The sequence below is a fragment of the Mobula birostris genome, chromosome 9, assembly GCF_030028105.1.
Source record: "Mobula birostris isolate sMobBir1 chromosome 9, sMobBir1.hap1, whole genome shotgun sequence".
In the NCBI taxonomy this organism is placed as follows: Eukaryota; Metazoa; Chordata; class Chondrichthyes; order Myliobatiformes; family Myliobatidae; genus Mobula; species Mobula birostris.
The window spans coordinates 4,909,273-4,933,124 of record NC_092378.1 but is presented as its reverse complement, the minus strand read 5'-3'; the positions used below and the strand labels follow the sequence as shown (position 1 = coordinate 4,933,124).

The window sequence follows — 23,852 nt, the reverse complement described above, 5'->3', positions numbered from 1 at the left end:
AGAATAGGGAACCAATAGGATAGGCAGTGAAAAGGATAGTGAGCCAATATGATAGGGATCCAATAGGATAAGGAGCCAATAGGGTCGGGCCAATATGGTAGCTAGCCAGTAGGATAGGAAGCCAACAAGATAGGAATCTGAGGGGCAGGAGTGCTGGGAAAATGGGAGATTTCAGAGGGATACCTTTAGTCGGGTAGGGAATGATATTGCAAAAGAATGTGGAGTATTTGATCAGAGGATAAGTCCTTCAGTAGTTTATCCGGTTGTAGCTCCATGGAAGCTTGTATGGCCTGACATAGACTGGCATTTGTTAGAGGTAAAAAGGAAAGAAAGATATAAAACAGATTTGGTAAATGCATTTAACTGTTATGTTATGGAAAAGTATAGTGATTATACTCAAATTTATACGGATGGTGCGAAGGAACCTGAAACAGGAGTGACAGGGTTTGGGGTGGTAATACCAGCAAAAGAAATTGGAATCAGCAGAAGAACATCTAATAAGTTAGGGGTGTTTACAGTGGAGATGCTGGCGGTGTTGGTTGCATTGGAATGGGTGCAGAAAGCCAGACAAGCCAAAGCATTGATATGTTCAGATTCATCCTCAGTTCTAGCAAGTTTAAGGTCTTTTCACACAAACAGTCGGCAAGATGTACTTTATGAAGTCCTTCAGTTAGTTACAAGAATTGCAAATCAGGGAGGTCAGGTAAAATTTCTATGGGTTCCAGCACATGTAGGGGTGAAGGGGAATGAGAGGGTGGATGAGTTGGCAAAGAGGGCATTAAAGAAAGAAAATGTGGAAATGCACATTAGTATCAGTAAAGCAGAGGTTAAGTGTGTAATCTGGGAAAAGGTCAACCGAATGTGGCAAGAAAGATGGGACAGGAAGGGGAAAGGGAGGCATTTATATCAAATACAAAAGAGTGTTGCAGTTACTAGGGTAGGTAATGGAAACAGAAGAGAGGAAATTGTGTGGACTAGCTTAAGGCTGGGGCATTGTGCATTAAACAAAACATTGAAAATGATAGGGAAACACCAGACAGGATTGCGTGAGGAATGTCAGGAAGAGGAGTCAGTAGAACATGTAGTTCTGAGTTGCAGGAAGTATGGGATACAGAGAGAGATGATGAGAGATAAATTAAGGGAGTTGGGGATGCAGGAATTCACATTAAAAGGGTTGCTGGGCATGGTTGAGAGAGCACAAGTCCGGGTATTTTTAGCATTTTTAAGGGGTACAAGGGTTTTTTATAGAATATGACGAATAAACAGGAATAGGATACTAGGATGGTCAAAGATCGGAGGGTGAAGTGTAGGTTTGTATATATGTGTGTGTATGTGTGTGTGTGTGTGTGTGTGTGTGTGTGTGTGTGTGTGTGTGTGTGCGCACGTGCAAGCACGCGCGATTGGGTGAAGGGATTTAGAATGTATGTCTAGTGCACATTCTGGAGCAGAGGGTGGCGGTAATGCACCATTAAGCTGGATGCCAACCGCTGTAAAACAAGATACAAATAGACAGACAGGAATCTGAGGGGCCTGATTCCATGCTGTGTAACTCTATGACACTATAAAACCATTGAGTTGGATATCCATTTGATTTGGGAATTTGCCTTTCTACAGTCATCTACCTTTCCAATCTTCAACTAATTGCAGGGTTAATTATGACTGAGATTGACGACTGAATGATTAAAACAGCTAATGCTGTGTGTTCTCTCCTCCCTCTCCCTCTTCCTCGCCCTCTCTCTCACACCCTTCTCCCTTGCCCCCTCTCCCTCTGTCTCTTCCACTCTCCCTCTCTCCCTGTCTCTCCATCTCCATCTCCATCTCTACTTCCACCTCTGTCTTGCTCCCTTTCTCCCTCCCTATTCCTCTCTCTATCTGTCTCTGATTTCTCTTTCTTTCTCTATGTCCCCGCTCTCTTCTCAATCTCTTTCTCTTTCCCTCTCTCTTTTTCGCAGTGAGCTTTCTGGAGAAGTATTGCATCTTTAATCAAGAGGACTTGGCATTGTACAAGAAGAAATTCCAGGAGGTAGGTATTAAAGCATATTTTTATGGATGGGTTTGCTCTCTTCACATGGCTGCAGGCCAGTATCCTGCAAAAATATCAACAGTTAAAACTCGAGTACATTCAGGAACTCACATTTACAAAGTTCCTTCAATATCCCAGGGTGCTTTTTAGTGACATAATCAAAAGATTTGACAGCTAAGGAGATACAAGTCAAAATGACCAATAGGACATGTTACTGAATCATACAGTAGTTCCATGGTGGTTGAAAGGGAATTTCACACATTGGCACCACGGTATAGGGTAGTGGTTAGTGCGACCCTATTGCAGCTCAGGGTGTGGAGTTCAGAGTTCAATCCCAGTGTCTTCTGCAAGGAGTTTGTAGGTCCTCTGTATGGAATGCATGGGTTTCTTCTGGGTGCTCCAGTTTCCTTCCACAGTCCAAGGATATACTGGTTAGTAGTTTAATTGTTCGTTGTAAATTATCCTGTGATTAGGTTAGGGTTAAAGCGGAGGGTTGATAGGCAGTTCTGTTCAAAGGGCCGAAGGGTCTATTCCATTCTGTATCCCTAAATAAATTAGAGCCTCCATAGCCAAAGACACCACACTGGGGAAAGGCTTGGTGGTTCTGGAGAGTGTACAAGGGAGATCTACCAGAATGTTGTCTGGGATGGAGTGTTTCAGTTATGACAAACAATCAGAGGGCTCACATATTCAGCCATTTGCTCGTCACCATGTGACTTAATCTGGAGCATGAAGATGGATTCTCTTCATGGAGACTGCACGTGTATGACTTTGTTTAATGTGGTGAGACTGATGCATGGGCAGCCACCACACAGTCCTTAACAGATCGGAATCGGGGTCCAGTGGCCTGGAATACAACACAACTAGGGACCCTTCACTGCCATTGTGATATATCATCATCCCCTGCCAGCTCCAGCATTGAGGTCTTGCTTGGATTGCTGTTTGTCTGGAACTAACCCCTAGACCTTACCACCATGGGTGACCCTAGCAGAAATAAGCTCCAGAAGGCATTGCACTTGGAATCTCAGGAGCTCACAAGCCTGTCCACCATGACAAGGTGATGATCTTAGAGAATGATCCAGTGCAAAATGTGGAGTCTCAACAACTTGTATAGTCCTTGATTAAAGCTTAAAGAGCATGTACCGAGATGGAGAAATGGGAGTAACCTAAGGTCCATTTCTGGTCAACATTGATATGATAGGCAAAATGGCCTCTCTATTTGCTATAAACATCTGCGAGAAATAGTTTCAAAGAGGCAATAGGAGCATATGGCCATTTGGTCCATCGGGTCTGCTCTGCCATTCCATTATGGCTGATTTACTATCCCACTCAACATCATTCTCCTTCCTTCTCCCCATAACCTTTAATTGAGAACCTATCAACCTCCTGCTTTAAATATACTCAATGACATGGCCTCCATAGCTGTCTGTGGCAATGAATTCCACAGATTCAGCACCCAATGGCTAAAGAAATTCCTTCTCATCTTTGTGGGGTGCCACGGTAGCATAGCAGTTAGTGCGACACTAGTAAAGCTTGATGCATCAGAGTTCAGAGTTCAATTCTGGCGTCCTCTGTAAGCAAGTTTGTACATTCCTCCCTGTGTGTGCATGGATTTCCTCCGGGTCCTCTGGTTTCCTCCCATAGACCAAAGATGTGCCAGTTGGTAGGTTAACTGGTCTTTGTCAGTTGTCCTGTGATTAGGCAAGGGTTAAGCCATGGGCAGCTGGAAAGGCCTGTTCCACACTGTATCTCTATACGAAGGGACATCCTTCTGTGCCCTCTGATCCTAGACTCTCCCACTATGGGAAACATCCTCCCCACATCCACTCAGTCTAGGCTTTTCAGAGAGACTGGTTCGGATGAACAACAAATGTACAGCAGAGTGGAAGAAGGGTGTGGTCAGGATTTGTGGGACTCGGTTTAGGAGATGTTGGGCAGGTTAGGACTAGATTCACTGGAGAAGAGCACAGTGAGAAGTGATCTTACAGGGGTGCATAAAATCATGAGGGGCACAAAATACGGTAAATGCTCAGTCTTTTCCCTTGGGTTGGGGTTCAAAAACTAGGGGGCACAGGTTTAAGGTGAGAAGGGAAAGATTTAAAGGGAGCAAGAGGGACAACTTCTTCAGGCAGAATGTGGTAGGCGTGTAGAATGAGTCAGAGGAGCAGGTTGAGGCATGCACACTAACAATGTTTAAAAGACACTCTGTCAGGTAAATCATAAACACAAGAGAATCTGCAGATGCTGGAAACCTAGAGCTTAAATCCTTACTGCTGGCAGTTAGGCCAGCAATGAAGGTCATACCATCATGCACAGATGTAGAAGGACTCCCCATTGCAGGTTCTGTAACAATTTTTTGACCAGTCAGGGTTGTTAGCCCTGAGCTGAACCCCCCGGCCCTGAAGGGCCAGTGGATTACTTTTAGCTTGGCCTCTACACTTTGACCTGTTTGGCATGGGTGACCCAACCAAGAGCCAAAGCACAAGGCCCCGATTCCAGCCAGCGTAGCTCTGCAGGTCACTGAGGGACAAAAGCTTCCAAATCTCGGAGGGGAAATCTCGAGCAACACACATCAAATGCTGGAGGAGCTCAGCAGGTCAGGCAGCATCCATGGAGAGGAATAAATAAGAAGGATCTCAAATTGAAGGGCCGACTCTTTATTTCTCTTCATGACTGCTGCCTGAGCTGCTGAGTTCCTCCAGTGTTTCATGTTTTTACATGGACCTGGAGGGACATGGGTCAAACATGGACAAATGCAACTTGCTTTGATGGCATCTTGGTCAGCATGGACCAGTTGGGCCGAAGGGGCTGAGGGAGAGAGGAACAGCAGAAAATGTTGATAGAGATGGTCTCATCTGGTTAGTAAATAGCTATGTAGCTGCCCAGGGTGAATTCTCTGTCTTTCTCTCACTTAACTGGATGTAATTAAACTCAATGTAGCCCTTGTCTTGCATACTGTGTAGAATACCTGGGTCTGTTCTTTGTGCCTGGTTCAACCTCCTTAATGTCAGCTCTTTGTCTCTCCCCAATTGCTTTTCAGGTGGATAACAACAATGATGGCTACTTATCCTGTGCGGAGCTAGTTACAGCTTTGAAAGAAATGGCTCCATTGGGAGCACTCACCGATTCGGAGGAAATTTATATTTACAGGGTAATTGTATTAAGACAGCTGCTAAGAGGCATTCTGTTTTTGTAAGTAGACGGTCCTTCACCCCACACTCCCACTCCTTCGCTCAGTCCCATTATGCAGAGTCGTACTTTCCAAGACCCTACCTGGGGCTGCTTCACATTGGGGGTGAGGATTCGCTTTTGTCTTCTGCCTGCTAACAGGCAGGTGCTGTGGGTCACTGGGTCAACACACATTTAAGGAAGAATTTGTCATTCAAGCCATTTACAGCGAATGGCAACTGAACCAGAGTAAGCTCAATGATGTAATGTTACAGCGCAATCTTCACCCTTGCCACGCAGGAGGCTGCTAAACTAAGACCACATGGTATTGCAGGAAAGATACTACCATGGACAGAAGATTGGCTGGCTGGCAGGGGGCATAGAATAGGAATAAAGGGGGCCTTTTCTGGTTGGCTGCCAGTGACTAGTAGTGTTCCACAGGGCTCAGTGTTGGGGATCACTTCTTTTTGCATTATAAGAACACTGAGGCTGTCTTCAAGAAGGGTCAGAGCTGTCTCTATTTCCTGAGGAGACTGAGGTCCTTTAACATCTGCCGGACGATGCTGAGGATGTTCTACGAGTCTGTGGTGGCCAGTGCAATCATGTTTGCTGTTGTGTGCTGGGGCAGCAGGCTGAGGGTAGCAGACACCAACAGAATCAACAAACTCATTTGTAAGGCCAGTGATGTTGTGGGGATAGAACTGGACTCTCTGACGGTGGTGTCCGAAAAGAGGATGCTGTCCAAGTTGCATGCCATCTTGGTCAATGTCTCCCATCCACTACATAATGTACTGGTTGGGCACAGGAGTACATTCAGCCAGAGACTCATTCCACCGAGATGCAACACAGAGCATCATAGGAAGTCATTCCTGCCTGTGGCCATCAAACTTTACAACTCCTCCCTTGGAGGGTCAGACACCCTGAGCCAATAGGCTGGTCCTGGACTTATTTCCTGGCATAATCTACATATTACTATTTAACTATTTATGATTTTATTACTATTTATTATTTATGGTGCAACTGTAACGAAAACCAATTTCCCCCAGGATCAATAAAGTATGACTATGACTATGACTAATGATTTGGATGATGCAATTGATGGTTTTGTGGATGATACAAAAAGAGGTGGAGGGGCAGATAGTGTTGAGGACGCAGAAAGTTTGCCCATAGACTTAGACAGATTAGGAGAATGAGCAAAGAAGTGTAGACAGAAATTAATATAGGGAGGTGTAAGCTCATGCAGTCTGGTAGAAGCAATAAAGGCATTGACTATTTTTAAAATGAGTAATTTTTAAAATCAGACATGCAAAACAAATGGGGATTCCTCGTGCATGATTCTGTAAAGTTTAATCTGCAGGTTGAGTTGGTGGTAAGAAAGGTAAATGCAGTGTTAGCATTCATTTCAAGAGGACTAGAATATAAAACAAAAGTTGTAATGCTGAGGCTTTATACGGTAATGGTCAGACAGCACCTGGAATATGGTGAGCAGTTTTGTGGGGGTGCAGGAGAGGTTCACGGAAATAACCAGGAATGGCAGTGTTAACGTTTATGAGGAGTGACTGATGGCTCTGGGCCTGTATTCACTGAAGTTTAGAAGAATGAAGGGAAACCTCATTGAAACCTATTGAATATTAAAAGGCCGAGATAGGGTGGATGTGGAGAAGATGTTTCCTACAGTGGGAGAGGCTAGGACCAGTATGTCCCTCTAGAACAGAGATGAGGAGGAATTTCTTTAGCCAGGGGATGATGAATCTGTGGAATTCATTACCCCAGACTACTGTGAAGGCCAAGTGATTGGATATATTTTGAAGTGGAGGCTGATAAGTTCTTGATTAGTCAGGCCGTTAAAGTTTATGGAGAGAAGGCAGGTGAATGGAGGGGGAGATGGAAATTAAATCCACTGTGATGGAGTGGTGGAGCAGACTTGATGGGACAAATGGCCTAATTCTGCTCCTGTGCCTTATGGTCTTATGGTCTATTAGTCTTGTGTTCATGACTCAGCTAGATTTGCCAATGCGTAAGGTACATCAAAATATCCTGCTCATGTAACTGGGAAATGATACTACTGGACGAAATTCACTCACTCATCATAAAACTGCATTTGTGTAGCACCTTTCAGGAACTCATGGCCAGTGAAGTATGCACATGATGATACATTTGACTTACATCTCTAAGATTCTATAACCTATCTACAATCAGTGATAGCTTTTGCACCATAAAACCCAATTGAAGTGATTTAGGAAGCACGCTGGCCAGTTTCAGCAGAGCAATCTGCAGATCATGTTGTTTGTGAGTTGGTTACAAGCATATCAGCCCAAAACGTTGACTGTTTATTCCTTTCCATAGATGCTACCTGACTTGCTGAGTTCATCCAGAATTTTATGTCTGTTGCGAAACGTATAAATATTCAGCAGGAAACTGTCCATCTTTAGGAATGGGGCCTCCAAGAGGACCACAACCTTGGGTTTGGAGGCCTGTGTGCCTCGGTGACCTGGAGAGCATTGTTTGCTGGAGTCAGAGTTTTATTCTTCGGCTCTTGATAGGGTTACCCTTGCCAAACAGGTCAAAGGGTAGAGGCTAGACTAAGAGTGGTCCACTGGTCCTCCAGGTTTGGAGGTTCTGCTCAGGGCTAACAATCCTGACTGGTCAAACAAGACTGTTATGGAAAGAGCAATGAAGAATCCTTCTACATTTGAGGTGACGGTATTCCTGAGTCTCCACCTGGGACTTGCATGACTGACAGCAATGAAAACTGAGCTACTGACATGATAAAGAAAGCCCTGAACACCGCCAGAGATAGAGGACTTTCATTGCTGCCCTAAATGCCAGCGGCGGTTCAGACCTAATATATCCTTTGACACATATGTCATCTGAAAGGTAGGACTTTCCTCAATGCTACATTTACATTTATGTAGACTGGGCATTCACAACCTTTTTTATGCCATGGACCCCTACCATGGACCTTTCAGTTAATGTGGTTGGGTTTAACCCCAGGTTGGGGTTAAATCTTCGAGGGGGGGACAGGGTTTTGCTGGATTTAAAAACTATCATTGGTTTTAGATAGATCATGGAGATATGACACAGAAAGAAGCCCTTCAAGTGAAGTTTAATGATGTGTTCACAGGTAAGGTGAGGTACAGGCACAGGGAAAAACTTCACAACAACATCACAAGCACATAGGTACAAACATCACACAAAAGTTCACACCAACCATCAGCACTTATTTACACTAATCCCAGATTAATTCCTGCAGTTATATTAATTATGATTCTGATTCTTATTCCTATCACAAGTTCTCCTTGAGTATGGTGGTACATGCCTTCAGGCTTTTGTATCTTCTGCCTGATGCAGAGGGGAGAAGAGAGAATATCTGAGATGATTGTGCTGGTTGCTTTACTGAGGCAATGAGAAGTGTAGGCAGTCTAGAATCACAGAGTCATAGAAACATACAGCACAGAACAGGAATCTCTGTCCACTCCATCACCTTAGTTTTATCTGGGTTGGTTTTAAAAATCTCTTCCAACAATCAGCCCCCAGCAAACCCACCTTGGAACATTTTGTTCTCAGGCTGCATCTTCCCTATCACATGTTTGGCCTAATTTGTCTGATACACAGTTGAATTATTGACTGCTGTGTTCCGTGTTCCAAAGATTATACCATAACTTGGTCAGTCAGCCAAGCTGCAGTCGGGAAATTGAACCTGGCTTTGTTTGGCCGTTATACACCACACCAACCTTGTGATTATTCCTCAACAGCACTTCACAAAAGAAACAAAAAACTTCCTATTTTCCAACAGACACACACGCACCTGAACTATTTAAAATGAACTCTATGTGCAACTTCAATAGTATTGGGAATGTGCAATGGAACGTGTAATTAGCCTTAATGGTTGCTAATTTCTTATGCAATGGTGGTTGTCCGCTGTATCCGACCATGACAGGAAACATGTGGGAGAGTATTTAAAAGCTGGAAAAGCTGTTGTCACAGTGAGTGCCGGCAATGTCTGAACCCATGTCTGGAGGAACAGAACAGTCCCATGTAGAGACAGAAACAACAGGTTATACATAGGATTCCCAACAGGACGTTGGTGGCACAACTGAGCGACACTGTGAGAAATCATTCTCACCACAAGGACCTCACAACAAGCACTAAACAGGAGTCTGCATTAAATAATCACAGAATGCAGAAAACCCGTGCCAGTCACAATTAACTTGACGAGAATAAATAGAAAGTACAAGGGCTTAATGACTCCAGTTCAGACAACAATTAGTAAATGTAGGTGCTCGAGAAACCTAGAAGTCCAACGTTCTACGGCACGCTGCAAAGGCCCACAAGGCTCACAACAGGGGCAGTTCCACTTCCTTGTCCTCGGAAGTCTGGGTCCAGTGGTACAAGTAACCATCGCAACTGTGGTCTTACTTGGTTGCTGTGGATGACCATGACTTCTTATGTGCCTTGTCATGCCCGTCGCTCTCCATGGAGCGTTGTAGGACCGTCTTCCTGGCCACTGGATCTCACTGTACATCTCATCTGCACAGCTCACCAGAGCTGACTTTGCATGCTAGGACAGACATGTTCCTATCTCACCAGGATATGAGGCCTACCCTCACCTGGTTTAGCACACTTGTCAAAGCGGTGTACTGGGGAGTGGCTGCTGTCAAACACAAAAGCTACTTGGAGCCACAGGTGAGAGCTGAGTGTCTGGTGGGGACCAAAGTTGAGTGAGCTGTCCCAAATTGGATATGACAAACCCCTTCACCAGAGGTGCTTCCCCTCCCTGGACACTCCATGCACCCAGTTTCTTATTCAGTACCTTTAGGAAAAGCCCGTTTTCCATTTGGATAGCTGCTAATTTTATAATCCCTATCACTTTTCCTGATAAAGTGTCCCTGTGACATCAGGTGGAAGATAATCTAGGATACTTTCCGATCACCTCAACTGGGAGAGCTACAGGGACACAAGAAGTTCACCTCCTTTACTCGGTGCAGTGATGCAGCTGATCAAGCTGCCTTCTCTCAGTGACAGGGTCCTGGATTCAGGTTCTGTCTGTGTGGAGTTGGCACGTTCTCCCAGTGATCACATGGGGATCTTCTGCTAGCCCAGTTTAAAGATTAAACGTTAGTTTATTTGCCACACGTACATCAAAACATGCAGTGAAATGCGCCATTTGCGTTCAAATCAAATCAGCAAGGATGATCCTGGAGGCAGCCCACAAGTGTCACCAACTTAGCACGTCCACAGCTTATTAACTTTTACTAACCAGTACATATTTGGAATGTGGGAGGAAACCGGAGAACCTGGAGGAAACTCGCGGTTACGGGGAGAACGTACAAACTCCTTACAGACGGCGGCGGGAATTGAAGCCCGATCTTACAGACGGCACTGCAAACCATTTGTGCGAACCGCTACGCTATCGTGCTGCCCTCCATGTGCCAAAGACCTGTAGGTTAGCTGGGCATGGCAAATTGAGCCTGGTGTGTATGTGGGTGGGAGAACCCAGAGAGACAATGAAAATGAAAAACAGGCATTAGTGCCAAAGAGTATTTGATGACTGACAGAGACTTAATGGGCAGTAGGGCCTGTCTGCATGCTTAGACCATTAGATATAGGAACTTAATTGGATCATTCGGCCCATCAAGTTGCACACACTTAATGTTTTAGGAACAGCTTCTTCCCCCCCACCATCAGAATTCTGAACAGACAATCAACCCATGAAAAATACCTCACTATTTTTAGCTCCCATTTTGACTGATTATTTAATTTTTTATATATATATTCTTATTGTAATGTATAGTTTTTTAAATATGTTGCATTCTACTGCTGCCACAAAACAACAAATTTCATGACGTATGCCTGTGATATTGCAGTAATACGGTGAATGGCTCCACCATTCTGTTATGGCTGATTTAGCCAGACTTTGTTGTAGAGACGGCAACCAGAAATTAATCATAAGAAATCCAAACGTACATTGTTGGCTTAGCTGAACAACACTGTAAGACTTAACATTCTCAAAACTAGGACCCCGTGATTAGTGCTACTGGGCGTCCGCTTAAGTAATGCAAGTAACACAGTATCCCCGAGCCTATCAAGATAAACTTAACTAGTTTAAACAGAAAGCACCAGGAGACCACATTACAAAGAGCAAGTAGCTGAGAAAAAAACACAAAGAACTCTCATTATACAACAATTAACTGATTCAGGTGCCCTTAAAAACTTTGGAGCTCAATGCTCTCCGGCTCCCCACACAAGCCCAAGGAACTAATTACAGGCTGGACTTGCCATTGGCATCTCTTTGCAGGTTTGAACTTTTAAAATCTCCTCTAATCTTGAGGTGTTTTAGAATTGCCATGTGCCAAGAATAACCATTCTGCAGCTGCTTCTTCCTAAATGCACATTTTCTGAGGTCTACCTTATTACAGACTGTAAAATGTTACAGCTCTATACAGTCCCCTTAGCCCAACTTTATACCCTACTCTAAGATCAATCTGATCCTTCCCTCCTACATTGCCCACCATTTTTCTATTATTGATGCGCCTATCTAAGAGATTCTTAAACGCTAAAATGTTTCTTGAATGTTCTCGCAGATACTGGAGAGCCTGGGTTACCGCATCACCGATGGATTGATAGACCTCCGGCTCTTCACTGTGATGGTCAGCCTGGCGCAGAAGATCACAGCACTGGAGTAAGTGGGTGACTGGGAGAGAGTCGTGCTGGTGAACTTTAGGGAGGTGATGAGAACTCAAAGCACACTCTCGAAAAGCTGTAGCTGCCAGACCACTTCGAAGACTAGCTCGCTAATCCATCGGGGAGTAGCTTACCTTCTACATCCCCAAAGTCACAGACTGGTGTGAGTGGATGCTTGGTAGTCAGCACGGATTCAGTGGGTCAAATATCCTTTATATGACTTTATGACTTTATGAGGAGGTTTCACAAAGGGCCAAGGGTTGCAAGTACATCCCATAGAGAAAGAACAGTAGAAAAAAAGGTCATCATAGAGTCATAAAGTCATACAGCCTCTTTATCCCAACGGATCCATGCTGATCAAGATTTCCACCTAAGCTGGTCCTCTTTCCCCTCATAGGGCCTATATCCCTCTGGACACTTCCTATCCATGTATCTGTCCAAATGCCTTTTAAATGTTGCTAATACACCTACCTGAAATACCTCCTCTGGCAGCTCATACCATACACTGAGCACTTTCTGGTAAAAATGTTGTTACCAGGTTCCTATTAAATCTCTCCCCTCTCACTTTAATTCTATGACCTCTAGTTCTTGGTTCCCCATCCCTGGGAAATAGATATGCACTTTTACGTTGTCTATGCCTCCCATGAATTTATAATATTACCCCTCATCCTTCTGAAGTCCAATAAAGTCCCAATCTGCTCAAGTTCCCTCTATAATCAGCTCCTGAAGTCCCATTGACGTACTCATAAACCTTCTTTTCTTTCCAGCTTTATGGCATCTTGTGATGTATATATATGACTTGGATGTAAATGTAGATGGGTGCGTTAGTAAGTTTGCTGTTGATAAAAAGATTGGTAGTGTTGTGGATAATGCAGATGATTGGCAAGATGAATGGCCAAGATGGTGCTAGTGAACAAAGCAACCAAAGGCAACGTCCAGCTGACAGTTAACAAAACTACTTCTTTTACTTCTTCTTCTTTCTAATATGATTCTATTACTAAGCTGCATGTGATTGGAACCTGTGATTTACATTTTGATGGTGTGTTCTGGGGCTGATTGAGCAATCTGGCGCTTTGCTATCTCCAAGGGAGTTGGATGAGGTTTGGAGCAGTATGTGAAAATTTACCCCTCTGATCCCCTTTCAACCTCCTCCCTCTCGCGTTTTACCAATGCTGTCTAGTTTTAGAGAGCCTGTCTATGCCTCTCATGAATTTATATATCCCAAATCAGTCTTCTGTATAGAACATATGCATCATGAGAAGAATTGTTCAAATTTGTTTAATGTCATTTCCAGTACTCAAGAGTAAAGGAGAATGAAATAATTGTTACTCTGGATCTGATGCAGCACAAAAAATAACACAATAAGATAAAGAACACAATAATAAAAATAACACAATAAATAGAAATACTTAAGATAGCTTATATACATAGATTGATTGTATGTCCATAAAGTGCAGCTAGGCACAGGAGTGTCTGTACATAAGGTGACTCTGACAGGAAATGATAAAGTAGTGGTGGTTAGGGGTGTGGAGGGGTGGGTTAGTGGGTAGAAGTGTTGATCAGCCTTACTGCTTGAGGAAAGTAACTGTTTTTGAGTGTGGTGTGGATGCTGGGTACCCTCCTCCCAGACGTGGGTGGGTGGGACAAACTGTCTATAGACAGGGTGGGTGGGATCCTTTACAATAATGCTGCCCTTTTTCCAGCACCTTTGCTGAACTTGACAATGGGATTACTCCGGTGTTTGGCCGTGCAGTCATGTGTGAGTGGAGTGTATAGCAGTGGGCTCAGCACACAGCCTTGGGTGGTGTCCGTGCTGAGGATGACAGGGAGGAGGGGTTGTGCATCCAGAATATCTGAGGTCTGTTGGTTAGGGTGTCCAACACCCAGTTGCACAGTGGTGTATTTAGTCTGAAGAGTAGGAGTTTGTTCCTCCAGGTCTGTGGGAAATAGTGTTGAATGTCAAACTGAAATCCAGAATCACACAAGTGTCCTTGTTTTCTAGGTGTGTCAGGGCCAGATGCATGGCAGGTGTTATGGCATCTGGTAAACCTATTGGTAAGTGTCCAGTGTGGCAGAAATAGAGTTTTTGATATGTGCCATTACCAGCCATCCAAAGCTCTTCATGATGACTGGTGTCAGTGCCAACAAGTGGTAGTTGCTTAATTCTGAAGGTGTAGGGTTCTTTGATACAGGGACCATGGTGGCTGATTTGATGCATGTGGGGACAGCAGCCTGGATGAGTGAACTGTTGAAAGCAGAACTGCAGGTAGATGGAAAAAGACATTTAGTACACTGACCTTCACTAGTCTCCCCTGTGAGAATAGGAATTGGAACATTATGTTTCAGTTGTACATGTTGTTAGTGAGGCTGCATTTGGAGAACTGTCTATAGTTTTGGCTATCATGTTGGTCAAGACCATGTGAAACTGGAAAGAGTGCAGAGAAGATTGACAAAGATCTTGCCATGATTACAGGAGCTGAGTTACAGACAAAGATTGTCCAGGCTGGGCCTTCATTCCTTGAAAGGTAGGAGAACAAGGAGCAAACTTATAGATGGGTTAAAATTAGGAGGGGCAGAGATAACATAGATGGTAATAGTTTTTCCTCAGGGTAGGGGAATCCAAAAATAGAGGGCATAGGATTAGGGCGAGAGGGGAAAAATTTAAAGGGGGGCTGAGGGTCAACTTCTTCACACAGAGGGTGGTGAGTCTATGGAATGAGCTCCCAGAGGAAGTGGTTGAGGCAGGTACAATAGTATTATTTAAGAGGAAATTGGAGAGGTACATGGCGGGGTGGGGCTTGTGTAGATACAGGCTGAATGCAGGAAATTGGGACAGGCTGGGTTGGCACTGTGGTCAGTATAGACTGGATGGGCTGAAGGGTCTGTATTGCTCTATGACTCTAAGAACATGGATGCAGGCTCTACAGATTTGGGTAATGTGTTAATGGAAGCACCCAACTCTGAGATAGAAGGGGATGAGGACAGGTCCTTGGTGGCCAGCAAGTTCACACAAGATTCTGAGGATGCTGGAAATCAAGAGCAACATAGACAAAATGCTGGAGGATCTTGACTCATGTATCAAGTTCCCCCTTTCCATACATCTGATGAACCCAAAGTGATGACAGAGACTGATACAGTTTGGCACCAGCAGCATCACAGGAGTTCTCAGTCAACTTTGAACTCAATGTAGGACTGTCTTAGGGACTCCAGCTCTGGATTTTTCCTCAGGGTGTACCCCCAAAGCCACAAGGCAATAGACAATAGACAATAGGTGCAGGAGTAGGCCATTCAGCCCTTTGAGCCAGCACCACCATTCACTGTGATCATGGCTGATCATCCACAATCAGTATCCAGTTCCTGCCTTTTCCCCATAACCTTTGATTCCGCTATCTTTAAGAGCTCTATCCATCTCTTTCTTGAAAGCATCCCGAGACTTGGCCTCCACAGCCTTCTGGGGCAGAGCATTCCATATATCCACCACTCTTTGAGTGAAAAAGTTTTTCCTCAACTCCATTCTAAATGGCCTAACCCTTATTCTTAAACTGTGGCCTCTGGTTCTGGACTCACCCATCCGTGGGAACATGCTTCCTGCCTCCAGCGTGTCCAATCCCTTAATAATCTTATATGTTTCAATAAGATCCCCTCTCAGCCTTCTGCATTTCAGAGTATACAAGCCCAGTCGCTCCAATCTTTCGACATATGACAGTCCCGCCATCCCAGGAATTAACCTTGTGAACCTACGCTGCACACCCTCAATAGCAAGAATGTCCTTCCTCAAATTTGGGAGACCAAAACTGCACACAGTACTCCAGGTGTGGTCTCACCAGGGCCCTGTACAGCTGCAGAAGGACCTCTTTGCTCTTATACTCAATTCCCCTTGTTATGAAGGCCAGCATGCCATTAGCTTTCTTCACTGCCTGCTGTACTTGCATGCTTGCTTTCAGTGACTGATGTACAAGAACACCTAGATCTCATTGTACTTCCCCTTTTCCTAACTTGACTCCATTTAGATAATAATCTGCCTTCCTGTTCTTACCACCAAAGTGGATAACCTCACACAAAAGGCAACGGAGGTTTGAGATCAGAGCTTTCCTTCTCCTAGATGAGCTGCCAACCATGACTGACTAGCCCCATTTGCCGAAAGTGACTGGTTTTAAGGTGCCAGTAACCCACCTTTGCCCCTTCTCCTGTCAGTAGAAATGGTTCAACCGGGTTTAGTCTCTAAGCCAGACGTGAAGGCCATGAGCTGGACTTGGCTTTCAGTGGCTATTTGAGGCGTATGCAATTGGGAGCATTTAATAGGTGGAGGGAATTTATCCCTATAATCAAGTCAAAGGTATAACAACCTGAAGGACCCAAGGACTAGGGGGCATTGATTTAAGGTGAGAGGGAAGAGATTTCATGGGAACCTGAGAGGCAACACTTTCCACGGAAATCTGTCACAAAAGTCACTTGTTGAGGAAGGAGGTGCTGGAATGAGAGGTTTAGGGAGAGGATTCCAGAGTTTGGGGTGCACAGGAGATGAAGGCACAGCTGCCGATTGTGGAACAACAACAATCAAGTCCAGGCTAGAGCCAGCCATCCCTACGCAAGCTGTATGCACTGTCATCCCTGTGCTGCCTGCATTGTTTTCATTTAAAAAAAAAGCAATGTGACTGCACAGATTAGGAGGATTTAAACCCGAGGAAGAAATAATGAAAACACCTGCAGTGCAGCCAGTTCCTGAGGTCGGCTGGAAACATCTGAATACGCGGTAACATATCCACTTGCCACTTTGTTAATAGGGGCCGTGTAACATGACCCAGGGCTGGGCTCAGAGTACTGGGGCGTTGTTTGTCTCTCTGCCCGGTTCAGCCAAGGCTCTGTATCTGCAGCGGGAGGGATGACGGTTGTTGTGGAGCAGGTATCCTGTGGTAATGAGGAAGGCCACAGGAAGTGGCCCTCAGTGCTCGCAGCCCTGAACCCCTGGGGGTTGGGGGCTGGGGACACCAACAAATTGTACCATTAGGTGAGAATTGGAATTAGGTTTATTATCACTGATATATGTCAGCAAATTGGTTGTTCTGCAGCAGCATTAAGGTGCAATGCATAAGATGCATTATTTATTATAATAAGCAATACAATATTTGTAAAAATTAAATAAGTATTGTAAAAAGAGAGCAAAATGATTCATGGTTTCATTGTCCATTCAGAAATCTAACAGGGGAAGAAGCTGTTCCTCAAAAAAAAATGTCTTCAGGTACCTGTAACTCCTCTGCCTTAGATCATAAGTTAAGTGTGAAAGGTGAAATATTTAAGGGGAACTTGAGGAAGAACTCCCTCCCTCGCCACCCCCTCAGGGAGAGGTGAAAGTGTGGAATGAGCTGCCACACTCAGCTCAGATGTGGGTTCAACGTGATCAGTGAAGAGACACTTAGATATATGCAGGGATGGGAGGGGTATGGTCCGGGTGTAAATCAATGGGATTAGGCAAAGTAATAGTTCAGCATGGACTAGATGGGCTGAAGGGCCTGTTTCTGTGCTGTATTGCTTTATGACCCTTTCAAAAAAGAGAAAATCTGCAAATACTGATAATCCAAGCAACACTCACAAAATGCTGGAGGAACTCAGCAGGCCAGGCAGCATCTATGGAAAAGAGTACAGGTGACATTTCAGGCTGAAATCCTTCGGCAGGACTGGAGAAAAAGTGCTGAGGAGTAGATTTAAAAGGTGGAGGGAGGGTAGAGAGAAGCACAAGGTGATGGGTGAAACCTGAAGGGAGAGAGGCTGAAGTGAAGAGCTGGGAAGTTGATTGGTGAAAGAGATACAGGGTTGGAGAAGGGGGAATCTGATAGAAGAGGACAGAAGGTCCTGGAAAAAAGAAAAGGAAGAGGAGCACCAGAAAGAGGCAATGGGCAGACAAGGAGATAAGGTGAGAGAGGGAAAGGGAATGGGGAATAGTGAAAGGGGTGGGGGCATTACTGGAAGTTTGATAAATTGATGTTCATGCCACCAGTTTGGAGGCTACTCAGACAGACTATATGGTGTTGTTCCTCCAACTTAAGTGTGGCCTCATCACAACAGTGGAGGAGGCCATGGATAGACATATCAGAATGGGAATGAGACATGGAAAAGCACCTTATATTGAGTCTGGCAGCTTCCAACCTGATGGCGTGAGCATCCATTTCTTGAACTTTCAGTAATGCCCCTCAGCCTTCACCATTCCCCATCCCCTTTTCCCCCTCTCACCTCATCTCCTTTCCTGCCCATCACCTCCTGCTGGTGCTCCTTTCCCTTTTCTTTCTTCCATGGCCTTCTGTCCTCTTCTATCAGATTCCCCCTTCTCCAACCCTGTATCTATTTCACAAATCAACTTCCCAGCTCTGTGTTTCATTCCTCTACCTCTGGGTTTCACCTATCACCTGGTATTTCTCTCTCCCCTCCTCCCAACTTTTAAATCTACTCCTCAGCTTTTTTTCTCCAGTCCTGCCAAAGGGACTTGGCCCAAAACGTCAACTGTGCTTTTTGTTAAGGTTTGGCCAGAAATGTTTGCACAGAATCATTTTCTTTCTTGTCAATTTTGATTTCTTCTTCTGGTTCAGCCTATGTCCCACTGTGGACTATGCAACAATTCTCTGCTTTAAAAGATTTGAGATTGTTTATTGCTATTCGTCAGCACATGTGTGTACGAAAAGATTGTCACTTTAGATCTGATCTACATAAAGAAACTCAATAAACACAAAGAACACAATAAATATACTGTAAACACATAAGGTTAGTTTATATACATAGACTGATCATACGTACATAAAGTGATGCTAGGCGCAGGAGTGTCTGTACATTTGGTAACTGACAAGAAATGATAGAGTAGTGGTGGTTGGGGGTGTGGAGGGGTGGGTTAGTGGGTGGAGGTGTTGATCAGCCTTACTACTTGGGGAAAGTAACTGTTTTTGAGTCTGGTGGCCCTGGAACAGATGCTTCGTGAAAGTCAGTCTTTCCAACACTGTCATTTGCTTTCCAACACTTGCTTTCCTTTCCCCTGCAGCTAGTCCGAAAAGAGAATAAAGTAAATGCTTTCATCAGCACTGGTTTTTATCCAGTTCACCCTCTGTGCTGACTGTGGATGTATTAACCTCTACATTTTTTACTTCATTTTTTAACTTCATTTTTTGAAGGGTTCAGATCAAACCACACCCCTCAACCTCTGCCGAATCATCCCTTCTCTTGTCCGTCCTGGTTTCTATCAACGGTGCTTTCCGAGGGGGTGGGGGGGTGTGGGTTTGGCCAAACGGGAGCTGGTGGACACTCAGACACAAACTGGGAGCTGTTACATCCCTACTTAATAGTCATTCTGGGAGCTCATTAATGGGGAATGCATTGCAGGGCAGTGCCTGTCAAGCCGCACATAGCAAGGAACAGCACGGTTGAACAGAATCACTTTTTGTCTCTGCTTAATTATGTTGAAACGTTTCTATTGTCAGGAAGGGAGCGTGGACTGGGCTGGAACTGTAGCAGACAGTTTTATCCGTTACTCTTCTGAACACAGACAGAGTCCTCTCTATTGTTCGAACCTCAGCCCACCTAATGCATGTAGGCAAACACAATGGCATCAAATCTGCTCACCGTCAGCTCAGAAGTGTAGTCACAAGAAAGTTAGCCGCCTCACTTAAAGGATCGACGTTGTGGAGCTGAACTTTGGCTGGTTCCTGAGGTGACCTCGAGCAGGTCAGCACTCCAATTTAAGAGACCAGAGAACAGACCCGGGCTCTTGTCTGCCACCAGGCCTCGCTATGAACTGTTAGAGTCACACCATTCCCTGTGTCTGTTTCCCTGGCTAATGTCTATCTGGACGGCAAGACACACCATTTCCTGTTAAAAAGAAAAAAAAAGATCGCTGCTTAGGAAGTCAACCTTGGTTAGCAGAACCGCTGGGGAGGCCCCCCCGCCCCCATCATCCAGGACACGCTCTCTTCTCATTACTTCTGTCAGGGAGGAGATACAGGAGCCTGAAGACCCACACTCAATGTTTCAGCAACAACTTCTTCCCCTCCACCATCGGATTTCTGAATGGTCCATGAACCCATAAACACTACCTCACTATTTTTTTGCTCTCTTTGTGCACTACTTATATATATATATTTCTTATTATAATAATTCATAGTATCTTTCATGTATTGGACTGTACTGCTGCCACAAGACAAAATATTTCACAACGTAAACAATAAACCTGATTCTGATTCCCTCCGTCTGAACCTACTCTGGGCTTACAACCTATCAACCACTCCGTCGTTAAACAACAATTAATCAATTCAAGTGCTCTAAAAATCGCGGAGCCCAACATTTTCTGGCACCCCGCAAAGGTCCGAAGAGCTCGTTACAACAAGTTTCACGACCTATGTCAGTAATAATAAATCTGACTTTGATTCTGCGAGCTACTGTCTGGTAGTTTCAGCACAACAGATTGAGCCTCTGAAATTCAGCTCATTACATTGTTTCACTGACTGGAGATGAAGTTTTGTGCATGCCTTTCTGTTGCATCTTTCTGATGTGAGCATAGAACAGCACAGGAACACGTTCTTCGACCCACGATGTCTGTTCTAAATTAAACTAAACCTCTGCTCCCTGGGATGGTGGGTTGATCATTTTATAGCTTAAACAGACTGGGCCTATTCTCTTGAGTTTACACAAGTGATTTCATCGAAAGGGCTTAACAGGATTAATATTTCCGACTGCTTCCCTTTAGAGAGGGTGCAGAAGAGGTTTACCAGGATGCCGCCTGGATTGGAGAGTAAGTCTTATGAGGATAGTTTGACTGAGTTAGAGCCTTTCTCTTAGGAGAGAAGGGGGATGAGAGGTGACTTGATAGAGGTGTATAGATCGACTGGGCAGCAAGAGACACTTTCCAAGGGTGGAAGTGGTGAACACAAGGGGGCATTATTTGAAGGTGATTGGAGGATAGTAAAGGGGGCATGTCAGAGGAAGGTTTTTTACACAGAGTGGTTGTGCGTGGAATGTACTGCCAGGTTTGGTGGTAGAGGCAGGTACATTAGGGATGTTTAAGAGACTTTATTGACTACAGCTCAGCATTCAATACCAACATCCTCTCAAAACTAAACAATAAACTCCAAGACATTAGCTGCAATACATCCTTATGCAATTGTATCCTCGAGTTCCTCAGCTGCAGATCCCAGTCAGTTCAGATTGGCAACAGCATTCCCTCCACAATCTCCATCAGTACAGGGGCACCACGAGGCTGTGTGCTTAGCCCCCTGCTCTCCTCACTTTATACTTATGACTGTGTGGCTAAGCACAGCTCCAATGCCATATTTAAGTTTGCTGATAACCACTGCTGAAGGCCAAATCAAAGAGGGTGACAGATCAGTATATAAGAGGGAGATTGAAAATCTGGTTGAGTGATGCCCAAGCAACAACCTCTTACTCAATGTCAGCAAGACCAAGGAGCTGATCGTTGACTTCAGGAGGAGGAAAGCAGAGGCCCGTGAGCCAGTCCTCATCGGGGGATTAGGATTGGAGAGGGTCAGCAACTTACAATTTCTCAGTGATATCATTTCTGAGGACCTGTTCTGGGCCCAGCATACAGGTGCAATTATGAAGAAAGCACTGCAGCACCCCTACTACTCGGCAGCTTGCAAAGATGCAGCACAGCATCGAAAACTTTGACAAATTTCTATAGATATGGAGAGTATATTGACAGACTGCATCACAGCCTGGTATGGAAATACCAATGTCCTTGCACAGAAAACCCTACAAAAACGTTGTGGATACGGCCCATTCCATCACGGGTAAGGCCATCCCTATCACTGACAGCATTTACACGAAGTGTTGTCGCAGGAAAGCAGCATCCATCATCAGCGATCCACGCCACCCAGGTCATGCCCTCTTCTCGATGCAGAACATCAGAAAGAAGAACTCACATTGACTAGGTCCAGGAGCAGTTATTCACCCTCAAACATCAGGCTCTTGAACTAAAAGGGATAATTTCACTAAATTACACTTGCCCCATCATTGAAGTGCTCTCACAACCTATGGACTCACTTTCAAGGACTATTCATCTCATGTTCTCGATATTTATTGCTTATTTATTTATTATTATTATTTATTTCTTTTTGTATTTGCACAGGTTGTTGTCTTTTGCACACTGCTTGAATGCCTAAGTTAGTGCAATCTTTCATTGATTCTATTATAGATTTATTGAGTATCCCTGCAAGACAATGATGATGTATATGTACTTTGAAATTTGAAATTTTCAATTGTCCCATTCAGGCCTAAAGATTTAATCACTGTGGAGGTCTTTTTACGCTTGTGGGATAATGGCTTTACATAACAAGTGGGATCACTCTGCTTGACAGGTGAGACTTGTGGCTGTGAAACAATTGCAGATTGACTCTGGGACTGCAGGAAGTGGTTCTAACAGTTCTGGCCACTTTTCTTCTCTAACAATTGACTCTGCTCTCCTCAAACGGTCGACATATCGTCTCCACTGTATAGGAGAGTGGTGCAATTCTGTCCTTGATCTATCTGAGTACCTACTTTTGATCACCTCTGTAGTCTCTTACCCATACTGCTTGTTCAGGAGTGAACCCTCCTTGTTTGAGGAGCATTCAATTTGCCTCAGCTGTTTGTCTTGCCTGCTCCTTCTGAGACTGGCTTTGAGGAGATCCAAGTGTGAACGCAAGGGACAACCCAGGGGCAGCACAGCTGGTGAATTGTTGGTTGGGGAGTGTGCGGCATTGCGATGTGCAAGGAGGAAATTGGCGAGCTTTGATTCTATGTCCATGTAGTGCGTTCTTCTGACATTCTTTAGGCTCTGGACAAACCTTTCCACTAAGCCATTTGTCACTGCGTGGTGTGGTGCAGGCGTAATATATCTGTTGTGCAACATATTGTAGTCCATTGTCATTGACTAAGTGTTCTGGAAAACTAGTCCTTAAATAGAGGCTTCTCAACACATCAACAGTGTGCAAGGCTGTAGTGGAGGCTATTGGGAACACTTCTTGTGTAAGCCACATTGCTTGCCTATCGTTAGTTTTCACATTGTAAATCTCAAGCCTACTCAGTCCTATGTCACTCTCATCATTATCAGATTTTTTATCAGTGGGCTGCAGATTAGTTCTCTTTTTGAAACTGCAACTTGACTTTTATCTTTTTCTTTTCCCTGTGCGGTCCACTTATTTTTTTCTGCCCAACATGGTCTTTGTACATGTCCTACTTTGTTGCAGTTTTTGCATGTTTTGCCTTTAAACCTGCATTGGTCTGCTGTATGTGAACCCTTGCCACAATGGTAACACAATTTGTTTGGTCAGGCAGGTTTTTGTTTAGAAGTTCTGATTTTGTTCACGCTCACTTTCATTCCTAACTGCAACTCACTTGCGTTTCTGTCTGCTGATTCTATTGATACAGTGATTTATACTGCTCTTTTAAGTGTGAGCTGTGCTGCAGTTAGAAGCCATTTTTGAATGCTTTCTTGTAAGATTCCTCAAACTAAACAATCTCTCAGTGCCTCATTAAGCCCATCACTGAACTGACAATACTTGGATACTTTCTTCAGTTTAGCCACATACACTGAAATGGGCTCCCCTTCCTTTTTATCCTGCTTATGAAAACTGAAGTGTTCTGCAATCAGCAATGGTTTTCACATTTGAGAGCTCCCACATTATGTTCACAACATTAACAAAGCTCATTTTGACTAGTTTAGTTAAAGCAGTTAAACTTCTGAGCAAGCTCTATTCCTTTCCACCTACTGCACTCAGTAACACTGGTACTCGCGTTTTACTGGCTGTTTCATTTGCTTCAAAACACTGCTCAGTTCAATCAGTATACATCACCCAGTTATCTGTTCTGTAATTGAAAACATCTATCTTCCGATACAGCCAGCCATTTCTGCTTTTTAAAAAATAGTATTATAATCACCTCATACTCATTGTTTATGTTCCCATGTATATCATCCATTTTCTGCTTTTTTAACTTGAATATCTCT

General features: G+C 44.3%; 1 protein-coding gene across 8 annotated transcripts in view; it reads left to right on the top strand.

Moving 5' to 3' along the window:
• The window catches only part of LOC140202500 (uncharacterized), a 182,925-nt gene that overhangs the window by 140,609 nt on the left and 18,464 nt on the right, over window positions 1-23,852 (top strand). For all 8 annotated transcript variants that reach the window (XM_072267415.1, XM_072267417.1, XM_072267414.1 and 5 more), the window contains 3 exons: window positions 1,953-2,023; window positions 5,064-5,174; window positions 11,776-11,873. In XM_072267415.1, the coding sequence (XP_072123516.1) occupies window positions 1,953-2,023; window positions 5,064-5,174; window positions 11,776-11,873 (280 nt within the window). The remainder of the gene's footprint in view (window positions 1-1,952; window positions 2,024-5,063; window positions 5,175-11,775; window positions 11,874-23,852) is intronic.